Here is a 24,997-nt window from a genome sequence, read left to right on the forward strand (position 1 = left end):
AACTAGATGTGGGTAGATTTGTACGCGTGTCAAAAATCCGTTTAAATAAGTGTCTTGTAAAATTAACACATTTACGCATTTTCGTTCTCCTGGTTATGACTCGTGTACAATAATTTTCCTTAAAATACGATAAATTTAAGCCTGTGATACAATAGTTTAACATTTCCTATCTGGCAACGCTGGTCCGAACACAGGGACAGCGTGAGGAGATATTCGCTGAATTTGACAAAAAGTCGTGTATTGGATTAGAATCGCGTACCCCCAGCCATATCCACCTTTAAGTGGATATCAAGCTGCAAGTACACGCAGGAATATGGAGACACATGTACATAATTAACACACTATAGTTTATACTGTAGTTTGTGCTTATATATTATTCCACTGATGATTTTAAACCTGTACCTGGAGCTCCAGATTTACAGGGGTCTTAGTTTTGCTGTTCATGTTGCAGTGTTTGCTGTGTCCGCAAGGGGGCGGCAGAGTCCCTCATATTTTTTAACACGCAGCTTGGCAGCACTAGAGGAAAATCCTCTCTTAGCCTTGCTGTCTCTTTTAGTCTTTGTTTGCTTTGTTCCTCTTAGCTCTCTCCATCTTTAGAACACAGTATTGCATGCTTTGTTGTATTATCTATTTATTGAGGATTAGAAACATGAAAAACATACCAAAAAAGCCTGTGAAAACATGAAACAATCTTATACACTGAATAGCAAAAGATTTATATAAACCATTAATAACACTAAGGCTAATGTAGTAGACCTCTATGAGACCTTTATGAACTATATCCTCAGCTGTCGCTGACGTTGGCACCATGCTAAGAGAGCGTGTTCACTTGTAGTGTTTCATTTTGTGCTTGTGTGAACAGTAACCTGAGCTTTGAGAGGTTGTTATTTACATGAAGGTGTGGATGTTTGGCTGCAGAGACTACGCAGTGTTTTATGTGTGCATTTTGGTGCATCCATGTCTGAGTTTGAGAGAGTGTGGTGCATGCAGAGTTGTCCCAGTTCTAGTTTTCTGGCTCCATGGCCCAAGACCAGGTGATGTGCTCGTCCTCTCGGTATAAATGTGGGGAGGCAGGGTGCAAAGATGGATGATAGATGGATGGATAAATGATTTATAAATCACTAATAAAAGAGTTAGAGCCATGATGGACACATCGCTGGATGGATTAGAGCATGACAGATGTTTGTGCGTTTCAATGTATGGATGCCAGGCTGGTTGGAGGCCGGTCAGGAGAGTGGTGGCAGGGACCGGGTGCTGACCGGGCTGTACTTGACTCTGGATGGTGATGGAGGAGGCTGGGTGAGGTGAGGGGAGGAGGGGGATGGACGAATGTGTCCACTCTGGTAATCTCTCCCAGTGATTGAGTGTTCTGAGCCTGGAGCTTGCGACCGACCTCTAGGCCTGCGTAACTGAGGCGGGGTGGAGGAGGAAGCAGGCATGCATTTGTACTGGGAGGGAGAGTGGTGGGAGGACGGATGGCAGGTGGGGGAAGAATAACACCCAGGCACAGAATGACGACTGGGTGATGGGTGGCGACCAGGTGAGGAGTGACGGCCAGGTGAGGAGTGCCTCCCGGACAAGGGTTCACGGTTACTGGTTGGGTGTTTGGGTGATTTGGGTGACTTAGGCATCTTGGGCGACTTGGGTGTCTTGGGCGATTTGGGCATGGGATGAGAGGAGTAAGAGTTGGCGCTGTGAGTGGGAGGGGCATGGCTGGGAGAGGAAGAGTCTTCATTGTTGGCAACCTTGTAGAGGAAGACATCATACTGAAGGGGCGGGCTGGTCTCTGCGTGGAGCTTGGCATCTTTGGGGAGGAGTACTTCCAGGCCAATAGTGACTCCATCCTGATGTGGAAATATGTTAAGTAGAGAAGGATGCAACAATGTAGGGACAGTCACAAAGGTGAAAATAACTGAAATAAAAATATACAAACAAATACAGGCATGGATGAATTATGAGACAGTGGACCCCTGGGCACAGACACAATATCTTAAATCTGCAACAACTGATTTCTTAGCCACTTTGGGGCAGTGGAAACAAGCTGTGATCTCAGCACTGACATGCCACATTTAAGTTAGCAAAAAAAAAAAAAAAAAAAAAAACTTGTTAGCAAAAAGATGTGTTTAGCTGCTAAATGCACCACTTTGTCTGTCTGCCATTTGGTGCTGGGCAGGTAGCATACAGTGGGTTTTTAGAGCTTTTTAGCTGAAAACAGTTGCCTGCTGCGGCCGAAAACGATGCTACGAGAGCGGTGAGAGTGAACCAAAACAGTAAAGTTGGGGCTGGAAAACCAAAACAATGAGCTAGAAATGAGCTCCATGGAGCTGAGGGGAACTGCAGAATTGTGTGATAATTCTATAATAATGATAATTGGGTTCATCACTACAAACAGCCCCTTTTACATACAAGTAGCCATGTGATCTATTGCTTTAACAATTACTGAGAGATGGTTCTGGTATTGGTTGAAAACAGTTCCTGAATATCACTATTTTGTTCATGCTGGAAATGTATAAATCAGCATATCCTCACTGACACACCTCTCCACAGACGTCATACAAAATACTACAGCACAGCATACTGTACAAAATGGTACAGGAGACTATTTAAAAGAAACCTGTAATACAGGTTATATTTACATATTTTCTTAAAGTAGACCTACAAATTTTAATGTCAAGAACAATCAGGATACAAAAATATGATCAGGACATCTCTACTTTTAAGTGTGTCTTTGACTTTCCAATAAGAAATGATAATTGCAGTAACTTTGAATAGAGGCTCTGGCTTTGGGGCCCCTTTGGCCTGTGCCCGGTAGGCCCATTCAGTAATCCATCCATGGATAGAGGACAGATGACAAGTACAAATGATCAGCGTTAGACACGGAGAAATAAAACAGGACAACAATTTATAAATATTTAAGAACATGACAAATAAAAAAGCAGATAATTAGTGAAATGGGCTGTGAATAGAAATGACCATGGGCCACAACTGTGAAGGCCTGTAAAATGTGAGTATTACAGTAAAGATTAAAGGTGAAGTTGGATTTGTGCAACAAAACAAATATTGCCTAGTAAAAAAGTATAAAGTAATACAAAAAAGAAAGCTCAGAACAGATATTTCAACATTCACGACTGTTTCTTATTAATAAAAACTCAAAGACAGAAGGGGCATAGAACTAGCTCCCATTCATTTTGGAGAGCTGTCCGTGGTGCTGAATGGGCACACAGTCACCACTGTTTGTGTGGTGTAACCTGTGAGCAGCCTACTGTAGCACAAAAGCAGGGTCAGCCGTGCATTCAGTTATTATTAGCATGGGAGCAGTTGGGCAGTAGTTAGCTTCATCATGAGCAGACATGCAGAGAAAGAGAGAGACTGAAGGGAAAGTAGAGCTCATAGCAACACACAGGGACAAGCTGGATAAAATTAAAAATATTTATTCCCACAACTGTGAACTATAATCCTCCATGTATACCCAAAAAAGTACAAAAGAACCTCAAGTACATTAAAGTATTATAAATCACATTGAAAACCAAGACACAGCGTGTATAATATATGTATATAGATTCAAATATCAACTCCAAGCAATTACTTTGACCTCATGTAATCTAGACATATCCACTTATTAGCAATGTCAAACATGAATATTTCTCAAATACAGATTCACTTGATTTCCACTTACTTCTTTTGCAAATATTACGTTTTCAGACACTTTTTGTTGATAACACCAATGCATGCGGGCAGAGAGAGAGACAGTAAGGGGTGGGGTGGGTGGGGTGGGGTCGGGGCGGCGGAGACAATGAAGGAGCAAGAGTTCATTGGCCAAAGACCAAGGCAGGGCATCAGTAGAGAGGAAAGTCAGTCATTAGTTGGTCCAAGCCAGAGATTTTAGTCCAGCGTAAGAGGCGGATAGAGGAAAGAAAGGAGGCAGCAGCGCCGCTATATGATCAGCACTGGCATGGCAGCCTTGTAAACAGGACTATTGTGCTTCTCAAGTTGTATGCTTAAATTGTGTTGTGCTTATTTTTGATATTAGGCCTGATTGGACTGTTTAAAATACACAGTATGCAGGTGTAAACAATGTTAACCTATACAGATGTTGTTGTTTGTGTGCGCATTAAATATTTTGGTCTGATTCTCCAGCAGCACACTTTAACAGATGGTGATATTATACCAGATTGTTCTGGTGCATGTTTACCTCAGCGTTCTCCTCTGTGTTGTTCGGGGTGTGGCCGTGGTTGTGGACGACAGAGGTTGGGCGGTTGTTCTCATGTTTGGGGGAATGAGAGTTGAGGATGTTCATTGATCCCTCTTCCTTGGGTTGTGGGGACTTTGCTGGGTCCTCCTGCTTCGGAGGCTCATCCTGTTGGGAGAGTTTGTGACTTTTTATACATGCACACGCTCCTCAATAAACACACACACACAGGACACAGGTAAGTAGATGGTCTGCAACCTTAAAGTGCATCAGCTCCTCATCTTTGTATGTTTGGGTGTGTGTGGACCTGCAAGAAAGTATATACATGCTTTTCTGCATGTGTCCAAGCTCCCTTGAAGAAAATAGAAAATAGCTTTCCTATCCTGATTTATTATTGTATCATTTCTTGTGTATCAAATGTGTATTTTATGTCATTTGAAGGGAAAGGGTAGCATTTCTTGACATATCCAATTCACTACACTAGTTAGTCATTTAACAGGAAAACCCACTAGTTGTGCTCTGGCAAATGCAGCATTCAACAAAACATACACAAAATAGAAGGACTCCATGAACATCGGTGGCGCATTTCACCCTCACAGGTAAGCTCACCAAAAGGTGAAAAAGAACATACTGGCTTCTCCATGTATAATAGTAAATTTATAAATGAAAAGGACATTGCAGGGGAATTGGTCATACCGAATTTCCAAGCACTTTTGACTGGTTAAAAATGAATGTAAATTAAAAACTAAACAAAAAATTAAAATTAAAAACAACAACATTTCATTAATGTCCAAAGCAAAAATCTTCTTCCCCATGCTAGAGATGATCATTCTTGAACTGATACGGGTCACTATATGGACTGATACTGGACTTGTATGCTTATAATCATGCATAAGCATTTAAAAAAAAAAAATCGCTGACTTTTAAAACACTGCATTGCAGACCATGTGTCTGCAGGGCTTTTTAGACTCTAGACCTGACATTTAGAGCATCTGGGAATCACAGACCTTCATCTATAACCACTGCACTGAAATGCCAGCAGAGCTCTGAGAGCAGTGGCTTATATTAAAAAAAGCAAGTCACAATTTCTTCACTTCATTTAGCCCAGCCAAGTATGGGTAATGGAGTGAAAATGAATATATGATTTTGATTTGAGTGATTGATCAGTGTGTGCTTGTATTTGCAGAGTGCATCTGTGTTAAATGTAGTAAATGCATGTAATTAGAGAGGTCTGTGTTTGTATGACCACAAAAGTATTGTGTCTGTGTACATCTGCATGTGTAAATGTTAAAGCCATCGATTAATTGGCATTTCACAGACATATGAAGGTCATCGGCACAGCAGGCAGTAAGTAGGACACCATCGATCAGTCGCACTGGCTACTGCTGGACAAAACTCGCTAAACGTCATGGGAGCAAAATGCTTTTGTTCACAGACTTTATACACTGTCTATTGAACACTATCTATCTCTGTTACAATCATTGTTTATTGAGATTAAAATTGTAACCATGCATCAGTAACCTTATATACTGTGTTGGCTTAGTAACCCAGTAGGCAAGTTTGATTGATGAATACCAAACAGGGGCACACATAAATCTGCCACACACACACACAGACACACAAACATGGATAGAAATTAATGCATCAGTGCATACACATTTATATTCACGGACACACACAAACATGCTGCTACAGAATGAAATTCATTTTATAGAAGCACTACATGCACAACCTTTGGAAGAGAATTGGGTATAAAATGGGAAACCTGCTGCACAGGGACCCTAAAATGGCTGTCTGTCTGAGCTTTATGGGCACAAGAGCGAAGCGAGCACTTAAAACAAAATGGAGGCTCGGTTTCCTCATTGAGCATCTCAGGAAGCTGCAAAGGCACAGGTAAGGGAGGCAGCAAATGTGGGAACTTGCTATTTATTCACACAGCGGTGACTACATAACACCTCTGAACAACTGGTTGCAGGAAGCCTTGCAGGAGGTGATTAATCATTTCACCTACAGTGTACGTGGTATACAGGGGATACAAGATCAGATGCCAGAAGAGTTTGTGGAAGTGAGGTTTGCAACAAAAAGGAGAGCCAAAATCTGGCATCTAGCAGTTGCACAGTGGGTAAGTTCAAAGCAAAGCCAGGGAGGGAAACTGCTGCAGGCAATGTGGACGTTTCTACTCTGCTTACCTGGAAGTGGTTATAAGGGTTTCTGGGTTTATATTCCCAGGTATAGCTGGTTGTTGATGGCCTCTGAGGGGATCGGTGAGTGTGAAAAGAATTAAACACACACATACCGTACATTCACAAGTGTAGCTGGAAATCCCAATGAGAAGTTACTGATTTAAGAGGGCGCCAAGGTGAGTTAGATGTGTGCATAACATTACGAGCTTAAGTTAGTAGTTGGGTGTTAGTACTGTGGATCAAAACAGACAGATGGTCATGTACAGAGAAAGACAAACCCAGACAGATACAAAAATCAAATCACCATCTAAAACACAGGAGAGGACATCATGAACAAAGAGGAAAATAGATGGAGGTTATAACAGAAAACAGACAGACGAAGAGAAAAGAAATCGTAGATGCAGATGATGGAACAGAAAGACAAAGACGAAGAAGATGAATGGAAGGAGAGAAAAGGGAGAATAAACATGAGGAGATTTGGGGCGTACCTGACAGATAATGTTGTCATAGTACGCCAGGTTGTGAGTGTGAGCTTGGGGAGCGGCAGGAGGGGTGTCACACAGTTTCCTTACGTTTGGCTGCGAGCCGTCGGCTGTTGTGGAAACTGAGAGGCCGTCCGTCTGTGGCTCGCTGCTCTGTGGGCGGTACTTACTGCAGGAGGGCAAAAAATATTTGCAGTTAATATGTCTTTTTTTTGCGTTCTGTGAATTTGTATCTGTCCGGGTCCACATTTTCCTACATCGCTCTGCACACTGTGAAACTGGGGTTAAAACCTCTTGTAGACACACAGACATCACACACAAAAATGTATCATCACAGTCTAAGAACATAAATAAATAATTCAGTGGACACTAAAGGGAATTACATCAACTCTAAAGACTACATTGCGGCTGGTGACTATAAAATCTAATTTGATTTGATTAGATGGATTTTTCTCACTGTTCACTGCTTGTTCTACACTTGTCTTCATCTCCATTTAGCTCCATTCTCCCCTCACTCCCTCACTTTCTCTCTTGCTATGCTCTCTTCATCATTTGATTTCACCATGCTTTATCAGTCATTAGGTTGTAAAGTCACAGGAGTTAGACTGACACACACCACATAGTGTGACTCACAACACATATTTTTACATTCTCATGTCCCAGTCACACACACACACACACACACACACCTGCGTTTGCGAAGGCGCCTGTTCTCATTCTTGAGGCGGTGCAGCCTTTTGGCAAAGAACACGATAATCATGAAGAGGAGGATGAGCACCAGGGAGGACACGCCCACCACCACACACATCACCTGGAACTCTGTGATCGCCCAATCGCAGCGCGTGCCTTTGTTCCAGATGTAGTCCTGCACATTGCACCTGGATGCAAAGCGACACAAAGTAGCAATATTGGCCTTTTTGATCAATGTAACACTTTGAGTCATTTTTGTGGTCAGAAAACAGCCCTTAGCATCAACTTTCCTCTCTTCTGACCTGCTGTATAAAAAAAGCCAAGAGGTTAAATAAGAGTGTGTACTCACTGCACTAGTGTATTTACCATATTTATAGCCACAGCATGTAAGCCAGAGTAAAGAGTGTAAAATGGTACTCAGAGCTGATGATGACATGGTGTCCTGAGGCCTGTCCAGCAAAGCAGGGATTCAGCCCACCGCCTAGCCTTTAATGAGATCAAAGGATCAGGATACGTGCGTGCATGTGTGTGTTTATCTTTTCCATGTTCCTGACGTTCTCTGTGCAATTGAATGCGAGAGTTTGAACGTGTGTTTGAAGTGTGTCCATATGAGTGTGTGTGTGTGTGTGTGTGTGTGTATGTGTGTGTGTGTGTGTGTGTGTACTATTACTCAGCAGGTATGATGAGATGAGCAACAGTTTACCTCCAAGCTTACACTGAGGCTGCTGGACAGGACAGATGGTGCTATCAAGGCGTGGTGTGTGTGTCTGTGAATGTGTGTGTGTGTGTGTGTGTGCACAAGTATGTGTGTCTAAATGAGTGCGTATGTGCACGAGGAGTGTGTGTGTGTGTGTGTGTGTGTGTTTATTTGTATGTGTGTCCCTCCTTGACCTTACTGTATTTTCATTTTCCTGATACTTTCTTTGTGTGCATACTATGTGTGTCTACATCAGCTGTCACCAGCCTATGAGCACACACACACACACACACACACACATACATACACACTCTTTACCCCCTGCCCCCAAAACTGAGCTAATCCTCTGGGGACCCTGCTGTGATCTTGACGAACCCTCATGACACATTAAGCCAACCTTCTATCTATGTGCGTGTCTGTGTTTTCAGTGTCTGTACTCTTGTCTGAAGTGTCCTAAATCTTTTCTTTTGTGCTGGAGAGCGAACATATTGGAAATCATCCCAACAGGACAATTAAAAAGGGGAATATTTTAGCCCCTAACAACACCCCTGCTGCCACTCACATACTGTACATATGCATGTGTACCAGTTTTCCTCTAAAAGGTCTGTGCCTGCTTGTAAATACTACAAAAAACGGACATTTCCTCATTGTTCATTACTAAACATTATAATGAAAAGGAATCCTCCTTACAATTTACCCAAGAACAACAAACCAGCCAGTGCGGTGTAAGTGTTTAAGTGTGTTTTTCTCACCTGCAGAAGGCTCCCATTCCTGCCACCACGGTGCACACTCCTCCATTGAAGCAGAAATTGGATTCAATGTCACACTGAGACACACACACCCCAGGCCCAGATCGAACAAAGCCCAGCCTGCAGCCATCAGTCCCCATGGCGCCACCTAAGCCTAACCCATCACCCTTGTCCAGCCCTGGCATGGGAGGAGCTGGTAAGGAGGGTCCGCTGTCCACGTTAGGCCTCACATTGTCAGGAACAGCAGGAGAACCAGCCAGGAGAGGATTCTCATCCTCCATGTCAGCCAGGGGTGAAACAGTGGGCTCAGGTTCTGGGGTCGTATCTAACGCCGAGAGGTCGTCATCAGGGGACAGGTAGTCGTAAAAGTCCGAAAGCGTCCATGCAGTAGGGTCTCCCCCTTTTTGCTTCTGGGGTTTTGGGGCTTTGGCCCAATCCAGAGCAACATCAGAGGGCACAATATCTGGCGCAGGGCTGTGAAACTCCACAGTGATGACGTCATCGGACAAGGGGTTTCCGGGCTGGTCTGGACCCGCCCCTCCTGCAATGAGCTCCTCCCCCACAGGGGGGTCCTCTTCTACGATGTCTAGGTGGGCATGTTTATGAGAATGGTGATGTTTGGTGGAGCTGAGTGGGAGTTTAGCCCCGAGCCCGAGCCCTGCTCCGATCAGGTGCTCCCTCTCTGCCGAGTCATCACTGAGCACCATCCTGGTGTTCAAGGCCTCCTTGTTGACAGATGATTGGTTATGGTGATGATGGCGCCTGGCCAGTGAATGCCTCCCTGTCAGACACAAAAAGCCATTAAAGAGGCAATCCAGCAATTTAGTATTGCACATCCATAAAGTTGGGGGACTCGCCAAGAATTGAATTAAACAAAGAATGGTCAAAACCAAAGGCCGAAATATCCTGACTTTTGAGCTCCAAAAACACTTGATGCTACGTTTCCCATTATTCAACTCAATTATGTCTTTTTATCAGACCCTATCTGCCTGGCTAACACCCATGTCTTTCACTTTTGCGTCAAGAGTTAAATGGGAAGATCGATACCACTCCCATCTGTCCGTTCAATATGAAGCTACAGCCAGCCACCTGTTAGCTTAGCATAGTATTACGATGGGAAACAATAGGAAACAGCTAGTCTGACTCTGTCTAAAAGTAATGAAATCCACCTACCAGCATCTCTAAAGCTCACCTAATCCATGTCACTGTGAGGTTGCCAGGCAACCAGCAGAGACTCCAGGAAGTTACTGCACTTGACCAAGAAAAACTCCTGAATATAACCAAAACTTTTTTTGTACAGATTAAAGAAACAAGATATTATGTTAATTAGTGAGCTTTACAGGGGCTGGTTGGTAGATTTTGTTACCTTTGGACTGAGCCAGGCTAGCTGTTTCCCCCTATTTCTAGTCTTTGTGCTAAGCTAAGCTGACTGGCTGTAGCTACATACTGAACGCATGGATATGTGGTATCAATCTTCTCATCTAACTCTCAACAAGAAAGGGCATTTCCTAAAATGTAGAGCCAGTGTATAACATAGACTTTCCATCAAAAAAATGTAGTCCCCAAGCCCAAGCTGTGAGATAACCCTGATGACATCACCAGGGTTTGTGAAGCTTCTCCAGAGCCACGGAAAACATCATACAGCTGATTTCACAGGCTGAATAGTACTCCATATGACAGGTAAACTGACTTCTATCTGTAAAATCAATTGATTCCCCCTTTAACATAATCTTATTGTTAATACTGCATCAATGACAGATTAGTGTGGGAGTTTATCACTTATTTTCTGTAATCTTGTCTAAATGTAGACAACAACATGATAAACAAAGGCTTGTATACACATATATAACTTTTTTTTTAATGGGAGCTAATCCCAAGGTACTGACTGTGTTTTGTTTGATAAAGAGTCAAAGGATGAGGCATTAATAATTTAAATGGATCCCTACAATATTCTGCAGAGATGCCTTAAGGCTGTACCAGGCTAGTTTTCTAGGAGAACACAGTTATGTCACCATATCCTTCACCGTAAATTCTGCTGAATTTGACAAACACAATACAATAAAATATGCAATATGCACAAAATCTGTTTTCATGAGAGAGCTGATTTGTGGAAACGTCCAGCTCAGCAAAAACCCCACTGTGGTTAACATTTAAGAGTTAAGTGATTAATTGCCAAAGAAATCAGAACAAAAGCTGAAGATTGCTGTGCAATCAGACTGTGGCGATATAGGATTAGGCACATTGAGTGACTGACTAATGTGCTCTGGTGACTGGGTGAAGATTAGATTAGGATTTAGAGCAATAGGTTAGAGGCTGACTGGTCAGACACTTCTCCTGTACTTGGCAAAATGCAGAGAAAGATGCACATACACATATAGTCACAGAGGCAAAGAGACCGACAGAGAAAGAACAAGAGAGAGGACAGAAAGGTACAGACGGACAGGAATTCTTAAAACCTATTAACATGCAGCAGGCCACCAAGTCATTACAAACTTATGCTGTGCAGCCAGACATTGTTCAAACCCACAGAACTCTTTTAACTTCAAGTGGAGATCCAAAAGTTTCCAAAAATACCAAACCTGTTGGGGTGAATTTTGGGGAAGATTTCCATTTGACAGAATGGGACAGCCATTAAAACACAGGTCTTGGGTTTGTATATTCAACTCAGTGTAAACATCATATGGCTTCAATCAAGAGTTGGAAAGAGTTGGAACCTGATAATATGCACTATATACTGTACGACAGTGTGGAATAAATTGATTTTAAAGACATTTTGGAAAATACGCTTATTCGATAGATTGATACCACTCTCGTGTCTGTATGCTAAATGTGAAGATACTGACGGCAGCCAGTTAGCTTAGCTTAGCTTGGCACAAAGACTGGAAACAGGGAGCAACAGCTAGCCTGGCTCTGTCCAAAGATGACAAAATCCACTTACCAACACCTCTAAAGTTCAGAAATTAGCGACAGAGCCGAACTAGCTGTTTCTAGTCTTTTTGCTAAGCTAAGCTAAGCTAAGCTAACTGGCTGTTGGTGGTACAGTAGCTTCATATCTTGTCAAGAAATATTAGAATGGTATCAATTTTCTGATTGAACTCTTGGCAAAAAAGCAAAATTGTGCATTTCTCAAAATGTCAAACTATATCTTTAAGGGTAACCAAAAAGGCAAAAGAAAGAAAGAAAGAAGACCCTGCTGTTGCACCGTTTTGGGAATATTTTTCTTGCACTGGTGGTAATGTTCCCACAGTTGACTGAATTTCAAGAACCCATTTCACACTTTTCCACTGGCCTGGTACATCTGCTCAAATGGCCAAACTCAACCAAATACTTGGCTGGACGGCTTCTCTAAAACTGCCACCCTGAAATCACCGTGTCCAATGAGATCACTGCTTTCAGTGTCTGGCACTTCATTCAGAGCTAATACTAAAACCATCTGAACGTGCTTCGAGTCACGAAGACTAGTGGTGGCTGAGGAACCATGAGATTCACCTCATACACACACACACACCACAGTTGCCATGGTGAGATGTAAAGAGGTGCCATGTTGAAAGGAGAAGCGGAGTGAGGGAGTTGCAGTGGAAACAGAGAATCCAGTGTTCGCTCTCTCGCTCTCTTGTTTTTCAATCAATCAGCCAGCCAGTCAGTAAGTGTTGATATGCCAACTCCATCTCTGGGAAAACGGAGATGGAATGAACTTGAATGTTTCACAGTTTGTCAAAGAGATAGATGTGCTCCACCAGTTCAAACTGATTACGGAACAGATTAAAATTTCATTGAAAGGTTCAATCTGCCAATTTGTTCCCTGTCGAGACTTAGATGCAGCATCCTGTTAGCAGCTGGCCAGCAGTCTTACAGAGATTACAAGAGCAAAAGAGAACATGAAGAGATTACAAGAGCAAGATGGGCAAATTGAATGCACGAGCCCCTGCTTAGCAATTTGATTTCCAGCTTAGAAATGGTGTGACTTGTGCCTTTAACTGCTGCTCAGCTCTTCACCTCTGGCATCACGCTGAGCATGTCACCATGGTAACAAGTTTTACCTGAGGTCACTGTGATTGGCTAGAATACAGATTCCCAACAGCCTTCGACTTACCAGCAGGAATCAGTGGGAATTATGGGTAGCTGTCCTGCAAACTGTTGTTGCAACTAGTCCTACTTTGTAACTACCCACATTCACACACATGAACCTGTTTATGGACACTTAACAACTATATGAGAAAGACGTTTATGATAACCACTATATTCACAGTCAGCACCCAGTCAGTGGTGGATCCAGTTAATACACAGAGCTATATGTTTATGAGAATGAGAACTATAACATGCAATCTTAAAAATTCAAAATCACAAACCCTTAACTATTTTTACAATCAAACTGCGTTAATTGTAAAATGTTGCACTGCATGTGTCCAGCTGCTCTGAGTGTATCTCTTATCATTTGTTTTTGACACCTTTGATTGGTCAAGCTGCAACATCAACATCAACCCATTAACCTGTGTGCATTTTAGTTTTCCTATAAATAGTATTCTTCCTCCACTTCTCTCTCTCTGTGTGTGTGTGTGTGTGTGTGTGATACTGATGATCTGATCTCTTGTGACATGATGTCATGAGCTTTCTGGGGCTATGGGGCAGATGGACCTAACAGTATGCATTCACTCAGCTTGCTATAAAGGACAATCTGTGTTTCTGTATCTTTGTGTGTACATGTGGATTGATTTATTGGTTTGATATAGAGCTGAAATAATTAGTCTTTAAAGCAAAAATGTGATTTGGGGGATAAAAAATACTTGACAAACAAGCACTTTCAAGATGTCAACTTGGGCTTTAGGGAATTCTGATGGACATTTCTGCCTACTTTCTGACATTTTATAGTCCAAACAATAAACTGCTTAATCTAGAAAATAACTGGCAAATTAATCAATAACGAAAATATGTTGCAGCTCTAGTTTTATATGATCATTTAATATCACAGAGCTGCTATGAAAGCAGAATTCTGTGCATGAGCTGTAGCATGTGTTAAAGTTGGCTTGACTGAAAAATTGGGTAACCATAGTTTAGCCTACTGAGCCCTACAGATTCATCACAAGTGAGAAGAAAGCGAGAGAGAAAAAATATAATTTCTCACACTTATTATTCTCTCCAGATGGCCAATGAAATGAATGAAGATTTACCTATACTTTGCTCCTGAATCACATATCGACAGCCACGTGGTCGCTGGGGTTTAAATCATGAGAGGCAGGCTTTCATTTGCCGGTCAATATGTCAGCGCTAACGCCTGGTTACACATTGAGGGCGCGAGATGCGGCGAGAGGGGGTTGGGGGTGTAGTGGAAGCGCGTTCCCACTGAACCCCGGCGACCCTCTGCGTGCACGAGCCACCCTGTTGCTGGGCAGCGGCAGCAGAGCTAATTTCTACATTTCCAAGATTTTACACATTTTCACTACTCTCAGCGCGCGCACGCACGCGTGTGTGCCAGACAGACAGACAGACAGAGTAGGCTAAAGACTGTTTTTGTCAGATTTTCGTTCCCACACTGCCTGTCTCCGTGTCTCTCAAGGGATGGACAGTAAATTAGAAGGCGAAGGGGGGCAGTGATGTAGCGGGCCCGGCTTCCCCTGAATGTCTGGAGGAATTCAGTCCTTTCAGCGCCGTGAATAGGCCTCCTGTAGCCTGGCCACAGTATACCTAATCCCGCCTTTGTCTGGGCCACGCACCGCCGCCGCGAGACGCAGCTGCAGTAATTAACTGTCAAATGTCTCTGTCTCTCTCTGATCACCCACATGCCTGTCTTCCTTCTTTATACAGATGTACAATAGAGCGTATAACTTTTCGTCAGTTAGCCTACCTTTGCGTTAAATAGTTACAGGAGGGAGAGTTTTTCCCCCCTCACACTCTGAATGGACATGAGATTGGCCGGAGCATGGCCACTGTCAGTGGTTCAAGTGTCGTTAATGATCGATACAGACAATCGAGACAGAAAATATCAGATCATACCATTGGATTTGTCAGCACAACATAGTAATTGATTGACAGTTTGAATGCTATTTTATGTGTAAAAATGAGCCCAATGACATTAGCCTATTAATACCAAAATGCAATTCATTATTAATGCATTTAAAATATTAGTGTCCATTCAAAACCAGCCTATCATTGCTCAGCAGGTTACTGTCAGTAGGCTTGAAGACTCAGTACTGACAATAAAAAGATTAGGGTATTGAAAATTAACCAACAATGCCCAAATTTTAAATGGCAGTTGCATTCCCATGCCGCATACACGGACAATTGTAGGCTATTAGTCATTTTCCATATCATATGCCAATGCAGGTGTGATTTGATTCATTCACGTGCGCGCTTTCTTGCACATACACACGCACAGGGTGGGACTCCAGTAGTGCAGTGGACTTACCGTGAGCAGACAGGGGGATGATGACCATTGAGATGGTCAGTAGCACCTGCCAGGTCCCCAAACGACTGTCAGCGCGCGCCATACCGTTGGCTATCCGTTTGACACACTGATGCAGACTGTGATCCCGTTCCTCGTTGTGCCGGTCAGATTGTGGGGCTGTACGATAATCCTCACAGCGGATCCTCCAAAGTTCAGATCTTGCCCGTTTTCGCCATGTCGCCGTTATCCTCCCCAACCTTTAGCCTCCCTCACAGCTGTTGTGTGTGTGTCTCTGAACCGTTTAACGGCTTGGGTTCGGTTCCATTGTACCGAGCGGGTGCCCTCTCCTCCACACCTTTAGCGCGCGTGCGTCGCACTCTGTGCTTTGGGGTCCGTCGGCAGCACCGCGGGGAGCTGTAGTAGTAGCCTACTGCGCGCGTCCGGGGGAGGGTCTGCAGACGAGATTTTAATGAGCCGGGTTCGTCGCTGCCTGCCTGCCTGCATGCGGTCCGTTAAGCTTTTCCCTTTGGCCACAGAGGCGATGAGCGGCAAAGCACGGCACGGCGCGCGCGCGCACAATGCGTTTGGGTGTCAAAGTGCACACACACAGATACACACCCGGTCTCAGTGTCCAGCCTCAGCCTGCTGATGTAGAATGAAGCTGAGTGGGGGATTTAAGCAGCGTCTGTTGTCACTGGAGTCAATATGCTCCATTTTACGCCACAGCTGATGTGTGTGAACATTATGTCCAAGAGTCTCTCTCTCTCTCCCTGGGTGGTGTTTATATGTCAGGGGGTTATTTGGGTGCATGTTGCCTTTGGCCAGCAAAGAGGTGTGTGTGTGTGTGTGTGTGTGTGTGTGTGTGTGTGTGTGTGTGTGTGTGCGCGCGCATGCACGCACAGTGGGTGGATAATCCTCTTACTGTTATATTGTGATATAGGCTCCAGACAATGGCATCTGCTGCTGTATCACCCCCACCATACACACACACACAGCCCTGACCACTAAAAAGCCCCCCTTTACACAGTAATTTCCATTATTTTCTCTCCCATTCCCACAAGACACCCTAACACACACACACACACATCACTTGTCACACTGCCTTTGCACCACTAGATTTTATATCTTTCCCTCTATCACCCTAAATGCCATAATATAATTTCTTCCAAATACATTTATGTAATAACTGCTCTCTGACACTAATTCATTTTCCTGTTTCTCTGTCTCCTTTGCTGTCACAAACAGCTAACAAAATGGCCTGCTGAGGGCTACCCACTCTCCTCCTAAATGAGATTATGTCAAATACATTATGAAATAATTAAGACCAAATGCTCTGTCCCTAGTGAAAAAAGTGCAGTTTCACTCATTTCTCATTGAATCAAGAGTGAATTGATCCCAGCCCCTGCTGTGCGCAGCGTCCTGCTGTTCCCCATCAGTTATCCTCCAAAAAACACCAAATCTAAACTGAGTCCACACCTCAAACCCCCATTCTCAATGACAGACGAGTGGGATTTTGTATAAGAAGAAGCTGGCAGAGTGAGAGAGGGAAAGATGGAGAAAGGGACAGCTACAAGAGTGGGAGAGAGAGAGAGAGAGAGAGAGAGAGAGAGAGAGAGGGTGTGTGTGATGGAATTCAAAGGATGGACAGGCATGGGCGAACATTGAAGAGAGGGAGCTGGAGATGGAGAAACAGAAAAAAGTTCACTGATGCACTGCCAAACAGAGCAGAACGAAATTGCGTCCCCCCACCCCCACCTCCCCGACACACACATATCTGCCATGATAAAAACACACAAGCATGTACGTCCTATCTTTAAACTCTCACTCTTCCTATAGCGACTGAATTAATTCCAGTATTTGGCTTTTTACAGGCAGGATATGTTGGTTTGTAAACTGTATGGGGACGAAAGAGAAGTGTTTTTTTGTGCAGGATGAACAGATGGGTCTTACTGAGAACCAGAATGGAAGAATAGCACACCTTAGTCAACGCCAAGCTCTGTGCGTGCATGTGTTTGTGCATGTTGTGCTCAGGCCACGTCGCTTTTTCCATCCTGTTCCTGTGCTGAACAGTGAGAGGTAGACAGGATGTCCAAATCCCCTCCAGTGAATTCCCAGTGTGTGTCAGTGAGTGTGTGTCCAATGTGGCAGCATCCACTCTAGGTGAAGAAAAGGCTGCTTATTAAACTACATCTACATCCATAAAGCCTACAATATGTATGGAATGAGCAGGTAGCAGAGTGTGGTCTTTTCAGAGCAGCAGAATGGAAGTTCATCTCTTGAATAAAACTTTAGTGTGCATCAATATGTGTATTTAAAATTTTTAGCATACTAGAACTATGTAAAGAGTTCATCTGAGTATGTTTACCTCTACTCATGAAAGTTACAGCTGTTGTGACAGAAAAGACAAAGTAAATAACTTTTATATTCAAAATTCACTCAAGTAGTACCACAGTAGTAGCTCTTCTTCCTGCTGTTGAAAGACCTCTTGGGTTTTTGAAAGATCACCAGGGAGTTATGTTTTAGAAACAGATGCTTAGCTCTCTGATTTCAAAGTAATGACATTACATGGGAAGCAGAAAACTGGAAGCACAGGGAGGATGCCAGCCCCATTGAAGAGCCTCTGGAGGCTGGTGATGTCCTGTCCAGTGATAGGGTGGTTCTGTAGCTGACGCTGGTTGGTTGGAGTCCTGGAGTCTCTCTCTTATTTTGCCTGCTCCAAGACCCCTCAATGTTTGCTTTTCCTTCCACCTCTCAGTTTCAGGGCAAGATTTTATCCTACTTTTCATTTTATATAATAACAATAGAATCTTGTTCCTTTCCTCATTTTAACTCAAATGTTATGTTGATGCATGGTGCTGAGAGTTAGGACAGCAGAGACACCAGAGGTGAAAAACTTACAATTCTACATGTCAGTATGTGAGTTTTTAAAGACTGTACATTTACCAGAAGTTTATTCTGTGACTCAGCATACGATTCACAGTGTGAGATGATAATAGTGGGGTGTCAGTCTGCGAGATAGATACAGAAAATAAACTCAAGACGCTTTGATAAAGGGGGCAGTGCTGCCACTAGGTAGTGACAAAGCTTATGAGTGTCTCTTACCTTTCCTTCTGCACTGGTGAAGGTAATCCGACAACTGACACACCCTGTGTCATTTTCTGTGTAAATAATGAACACAAGCATGTTTTACAGAACAAGGACATGAAGCAGAGCACTGAGCACAAATACAGTTATGTGAAGTGGTGGTCATTCCATTTTATAATGCATCACTGGAGCATTATAAGCGCATTGTGACTGCATGATAGGTACTATAAGCAGAGGATGATAAAATATAACACCAAGTGGAATACAGTATATTCTATGTTTGGTTTCTTTCTGAATTTTAATTCTAGGAGATTTACCAGTAAATTGTTGCAAGGCAACAGTGTTCACAGAATGGTGACTTTATATTGTTTTTACAAATAGGGAATCATGAACAACAGAACGTTCTGTCAACATTGGCCTAAAGACACCATTTGATGGAGGTGATTATTGAATGAGGGAAAATGTAAAAAAAGGGGAGAAGTGCCTTAGTCAGGGAGGTGACCAAGAACCTGATGGTCACTCTGACAGAGCTCCAGCGTTTCTCTGTGGAGAGAGGAGAACCTTCCAGAAGAACAACCATCTCTGCAGCACTCCACCAATCAGGCCTGTATGGTAGAGTGGCCAGACGGAAGTCACTCGTCAGTAAAAGGCACATGACACCCCATCTGGAGTTTGCCATCAGACCATGAGAAACAATTCTCTGGTCTGATGAAACAAAGATTGAACTCTTTGGCCTGAATGGCAAGCGTCATGTCTGGAGGACACCAGGAACCGCTTATCACCTGGCCAATACCGTCCATCTACAGTGAAGCATGGTGGTGGTAGCATCATGCTGTGGGGATGTACAGAGACATCCTTGATGAAAACCTGCTCCAGAGCGGTCTGGAACTCATACTGGGGCGAAGGTTCAGCTTCCAACAGGACAACAACCCTAAGCACACAGCCACGATAACAAAGGAGTGGCAACGGGTCAACTTTATAAATGTCTTTGAGTGGCCCAGCCAGCCAGACTTGAACCCGATTGAACATCTCTGGAGAGATCGGAAAATGGCTGTGCACCGATGCTCCCCATCCAACCTGATGGAGCTTGAGAGGTCCTGCAAAGAAGAATGGGAGAAACTGCCCAAAAATAGGTGTGCCAAGCTTGTAGCATCATACTCAAAGACTTGAGGCTGTGATTGGTGCCAAAGGTGCTTCAACATTCATTCATTTTACGGAAAATGTGGACTCAAAAAATCTGCGAGAGAGCCCTCATGTACTTGACTTGATTTGACAGTGGGACAGCCCTAAACCCTTGTGGGTTTATTGGGAACGGGCCTCAAAGTCCATGAGTGTGCAGAGTGGGATTGGGCCCCAGTGCATCTGCTTGGAGAAAAGATGGACGCCCGCAGCAAACCGATGTTTGTATGGCAAGTCTCTGAACTGCAAAAGCATCTACTGAGGACCTATATCAATTACACAGGGCCATTAGCAAAGAGAAAGAGTATAAAGTAGTCTACTGTCTTGCTGGTCTTTGCTCATTAAAACAACGTACAGTGGGTAGCGAGCATGCTCAATATTGAGGACCACAGCCTAGCCAGCATAAAATTGCAGAACTTGTTTAAATGGCGAGGTCAGCTTGAATAGCCACCTCTCTCTTTCACACTCACACATATAGCCTACTGTAATGTGCATAGCCTATCTTTGCATTTATCCGCCTCTCTCACACTCTTGAAGACACACACACATGATCAGTGGTGGAAAAAGTTTTCAAATCTTTTACTAAAGTACTGTTCACTGTCTGCACCGTCACATTGCTGTGACTTCAAATAGGCAAAATAAACGAAATTAAATATTCTTACTTATTTACATTATTAAGTCAAGGCAAGTTTATTTGTTTAGCACATTTGTATAGCACATTTAAACAGAAATACAACCTTACGCCTTCTGAATTCAAGTTCTTAATTGCCTTGTTAACTCTTCATATTCAAACTCAACAGAAACAAAATGAAACTCACCAAAACCATCTTGGTTAGTTTTTGCACTGCTCCAACAATCACCAACTCGGGTTTAGTCGAAATAAACCCCTAATTCAATAATAAATGTTCTGGCTCTAGGCCTACACGCTGATTCAATGGAGCCCCCTAAAGGTCACGGCGAGAATGTTTTTGAGGACTATTTTTCCATTCCCTTGGAATATGTTTTGTGTTCTTTAGCAATAAATTGAGGCATGCACCTGCATTAACTAGCAGCAGTCTAACAGCACCATAACTGACCAGTTATATTCTTTAAAGAAAGTTGATTTTCTAAAAAAAGACTTACTCATTTAGTCCGATGAATCACTTCATTCAAATTGAGGATTTTGTTTGAGGAAAAGCAGATACAGCCCAAGCCTAGACTGATCATCGAATCATTTGTATGATGTTTTATTGATCTTAAAAGTCATTTAGAATAATTTTAACTAATGTTAATGTAGAAAGAAATTCAAGATGGTCCACATTAATTTCGGGACGGCTTAGATCATATTTCGGGACGGTTCTTTGGCAATACTGCCAACAGTGCTTACAATGGATATTCGAACAAACAAAGCAATTCTCATGAGGTACAACCTTTGATTTAATAATTGTTACATCATTTTAGTGTTGTAATTTACTGTTATTTCATGGTCTCGTTTTAACTGAATTAGCAGTGTTTGAGTCAACAGCCATGATATCGGCTCTGTGCGGCTGCACATGGACACAGTGCTTCTTTGCTAACATGCTAAGCTCTCAATTACAATGCTAACATGCTGATGTTTAGCAGGTATATTGTTTAACTTACCATGCTCAGCATCTTAGCATGCTAACTTTTGCTGATTAGTACAAAACACAAAGTACTGATGTGAATGTCATTAGTTTTGCAGATATTTGGTCGTTCACTAAAGTAGGCTACAAATTAAACATATGACCTGATGATGGCTTTAGATGAAAAGTCAGAGGAAAAGCCTATACCAAAGTTATTACAATTTATCATGAGGGGAACAATGTCTGTACCAAATGTCATGTCATTAATAAAATCAAATATTGTCATGCTGTACTGAGTAAGTACAGATGCTGACTGTTTCTCTCTCCTTTTTAGGAAAAGTTTGACTTTGGGTTTGAGGGGAAATGGTATTGAAGGGTTTGAGTAATCCACTCCTGCTTTACTAATTGTGACAGTGGTGGCAGGAGTAGCAGTGGTAGTGAACTCTCAGCAGGTAAGTCATTCAGCAGTCTCTCCAAAAGAAATTAATAAACTGACAATGACAATCTATGGTTTTGAAGTACACTTTTGTATTGACATTCACTAACTGTTTGTAGATTCCTTACTGTTTTGCCAAATTTTAAACATTTTGAACACATCAAGCTATGGTACTGATACAGTTTAGCCTGAATGCAAACTGGAGTTGGTGCTCACAGATGACACGTGTGTGTCACACTTTTAGCTTCAGTTACCTCAGGCTAATATTCAGTTACTATTACAGTAAAATACCTCTTATTGGTTTATAACAAAAACAAAAGTTGTTCTGGTGACATAAGATGTTTACAGTAAATCCTGTCCTCGGTAGAGTTATGCAAACTGGAAGTACAGGGTAGGCTACTACACATCTCAACCTTTGATTTTGTTAGAGCTGTTTAACCCTTTAATGGCCTTCTCTAAAAGTAGGGCACATTTTGAGTTGTGATGTCTTGTTTAAAAATTGATAAGCCATCTCTGCCAATCAGTTGAGTATTGATTATTAGGGCCAAAAAATCTCCAGGGGGCACGGTGGTGTTTAGAACCAGACCTTTTCAGACAGAAGAAACATTCTTAGCTTGTGGAGATTTACAAGGTACAAGGTAATTAATTTATCATAATTTTACAACACACGGTTTTATAATGAAATTAAAGTTTGTAGTCCCTTCATGCTACACACATAGAACATAATATATAATATAATTAAATTCATATTAAAATAGGGTAACATAAAATAAATAAAAATACAATGAAAAATAAAAAAACAATATGTACAGTTATTTATGTACATATATACATAGCCTACACGTATACACCCAGGAAATAATTCTGCAGTGCATTTTTTGAATTTGCGTCTGATGGAAAAGTTCGACATTTGTGAGACAGTGTCCATCCACTTTGCCTGCGTTTGAGCAACAAGTATCATTGATGTAAGCACAGTCCTCCTCCTTTCATCTTTCAGGTAATCCTATTTTTTGTCATGTAGTCTAATTTCAGAGGGCTTACTAAAGATGTAAATGCATACCCCCAAACCAATCTGATGACTTTGTAACATTTTTTAAAAGCCACATTCTTTCCTGCTTGCCTCAGGGGCCCGGAGGGAAGGTAGATTGCAGCCAATCGCCTTCTCGGCAGAGCGAATGATAGGCTGCAGTCTCCCCTTGTCCTTGGCAGTGGCAGCAGCGTTCCAGATGGTGCTATATTTTGAAGTTAAATATTGTACTTTTTACTCCACTACATGTATTTGACAGCTTCAGTTACTAGTTACTGTGCAGATTCCAATTATCAATACAAAATAAATACAATCAACAAACAAATGACGTATTATTATAGGTTAAGCTACCCAGCAGTTTATAAAGTAATTAAATTAGCCCCATCCTTACCAGCTGCAACATTAAAGTGATGCTGACACATTTATGCTTCAATAATTATAATCCCAAAATATACTACATAATATTATTCTGAAATGGGCCATTCTGTATAATCATAATACTTGTGTACTTTTACTTAGGCCTAAGTAAAATGCCTGACTTGTACTTGTATTGAGTAGCCTATTTATACACTGTGGTAGGCTATTGCTATTTTTACTTAATTAGGCTAAAGGATCTAAGTACTTCAACCACCACTGTTAAAAACTGGAAAATGGCAGCCATAGCATTTCTTGTTTTTGAATTGCTGCAATGTGCTGAAACACGCCTTCAGGCAGCAGTAGGCTATACGAAGGGCCACAACTGAAAGTAAACACAAAATTTCACATTACATCTGAACGATACAGCTGTTCCCAGAAACACTACTGTTAATAGACATATATATCGAGGATGGATTTGAATGCGTAAGTAATTTTACCTTCAACTATAGGTGGTTGAGTGATAAATAGACTGTTATTTTTTAAGCAGTATTAATGGGCAGTGTTGCCAACTTGGCGAAAAATTTATTATATTGTAATTCATTCCCATGCATGGTGCCGGTGTTCTGCCACAGTGTCTCTCTTCCTATCCTCTTGCGCTGTGCGCAGGCAGTCAGCGTGCTGCGTGTGGGGCAGCTTCACTCTTTCTCTCCAGATCTCTGGATTAGGATGTTATCCCTTGTAAATATGTAAATAGCTAATTTGTGCTTCTCTCTCACTCTTTCTCTCTGGATTAAGATGTTACTACAGGTTGTAGCCCCAATATGTAAATATTTCATTTGATCATTGATTCATTTGATTTGATTTCATTTGCAAATATTTAAATTGTTAGTTTGATCTTCTCCCTCCCTTTGTAGATTTTACTTTTTTACTTCAAATACGCCATGTCCCCTTAGTGAGTTTGTGATTATTTGGCCAAAGATTTCTCAAAGTTTTATATGTCTTAGATTAAGGTGATCTCTCCCTCACTGCACTAAGAAGTATGCAAATGATGTGTGGTGACGTCATCAACACGCAAATTATTCAGTGATTCAGTGATGATTATCAGAAATCAGAATCCGAAATACTTTATTGATCCCCGTAGGGAAACTCTTTAAATGATGAAAAATTATGCAGTGAGTACATATGCTGACTGATTCTCTCTCCTTTTTAGGAAATATATAACTTTGATTGTCGGGGAAATGGCATTGACGATTGTGGGCCTACATATAACCACTTCTGCCTTAGGCCTACTATGCCTATTTACGGTGGCGGCGGCGGTGGGAGTGATTGTCATGATGTGGCTTCAGCAGGTAAGTGAACAGTCTCTCCAAAATAAATAAACTGCACAATATATAGGCTATATATTTTTTAAAAGATTATTTTGTGGGCGTTTTGCCTTTATTTGATAGGAACAGCCTTGCAACAAGGGGATCACGCTCTACCAGGTGAACTACCGGGTGAACTACCTGCTGACCCCACTGCAGAGAAAAAAACTCAAGAACTGACGGACAAGTTAATTTCTCTTGAGTTAACCGTAAATTAAAGCATCTATGGAAACATAACTGTAATAAAAATAAAGATGCCTGACAATCTGTGGTTTTGAAGTACATTTTTGTGTTGACATTCACAACATTTATGATAAATTATAGTTTGCAGATACTTTACTGTTGGCTACATTTTAAACACATAATTGACGCTATGGTAGCCTGCTGATACAGTTTAGCCTTAATGCAAACTGGAGTTAGTGCTCACAGATGACACTCCTCTGTCAGTTTTAGCTTCAGTTACCTCAGGCTGACAATATTCAGTTACTTTTACAGTAAAATACCTCTTATTGTAGGTGAAGATACTTGATTTAATAGTTGCTCTATATGAGTTCCACCACCCCAGCCTCCATCTCTTAGAGTTTTGCAAACTGAA

General features: G+C 42.2%; 1 protein-coding gene across 3 annotated transcripts; it reads right to left on the minus strand.

Annotated features, from left to right (window-relative positions):
* Positions 1-614: 614 nt before the first annotated feature.
* Positions 615-16,106, minus strand: cspg5b (chondroitin sulfate proteoglycan 5b). 3 transcript variants are annotated; one of them, XM_044172307.1, is made up of 7 exons: positions 15,394-16,106; positions 8,994-9,771; positions 7,544-7,732; positions 6,945-7,023; positions 6,379-6,441; positions 4,193-4,357; positions 615-1,844 (listed from the first exon to the last, which is right to left on the minus strand). In XM_044172307.1, exons 1-7 carry the CDS (start codon positions 15,473-15,475, stop codon positions 1,227-1,229), a joined length of 1,974 nt encoding a protein of 657 aa, XP_044028242.1. In that variant the 5' UTR covers positions 15,476-16,106; the 3' UTR covers positions 615-1,226. The 3 variants fall into 3 exon arrangements, with proteins under 3 accessions (XP_044028242.1, XP_044028243.1, XP_044028241.1); XM_044172308.1 differs by lacking the exon at positions 6,379-6,441 and having other exon boundaries at positions 15,394-16,104; XM_044172306.1 differs by lacking the exon at positions 6,379-6,441 and having other exon boundaries at positions 6,861-7,023; positions 15,394-16,101.
* Positions 16,107-24,997: the final 8,891 nt, after the last annotated feature.

Source organism: Siniperca chuatsi, linkage group LG17 (genome assembly GCF_020085105.1).
Source record: "Siniperca chuatsi isolate FFG_IHB_CAS linkage group LG17, ASM2008510v1, whole genome shotgun sequence".
Lineage (NCBI taxonomy): Eukaryota > Metazoa > Chordata > Actinopteri > Centrarchiformes > Sinipercidae > Siniperca > Siniperca chuatsi.

Bases quoted from the DNA above. Each gene is read 5' to 3' on its own strand.
- cspg5b (XM_044172306.1), bottom strand. From the start codon at position 15,475: ATGGCGCGCGCTGACAGTCGTTTGGGGACCTGGCAGGTGCTACTGACC. The intron at 7,733-8,993 runs GTGAGAAAAACA...CTTTGCATCCAG, and splicing joins GGAATGGGAGCCTTCTGCAG to GTGCAATGTGCAGGACTACA. The intron at 4,358-6,860 runs GTACGCCCCAAA...CTCTCCCAACAG, and splicing joins ATGACAACATTATCTGTCAG to GATGAGCCTCCGAAGCAGGA.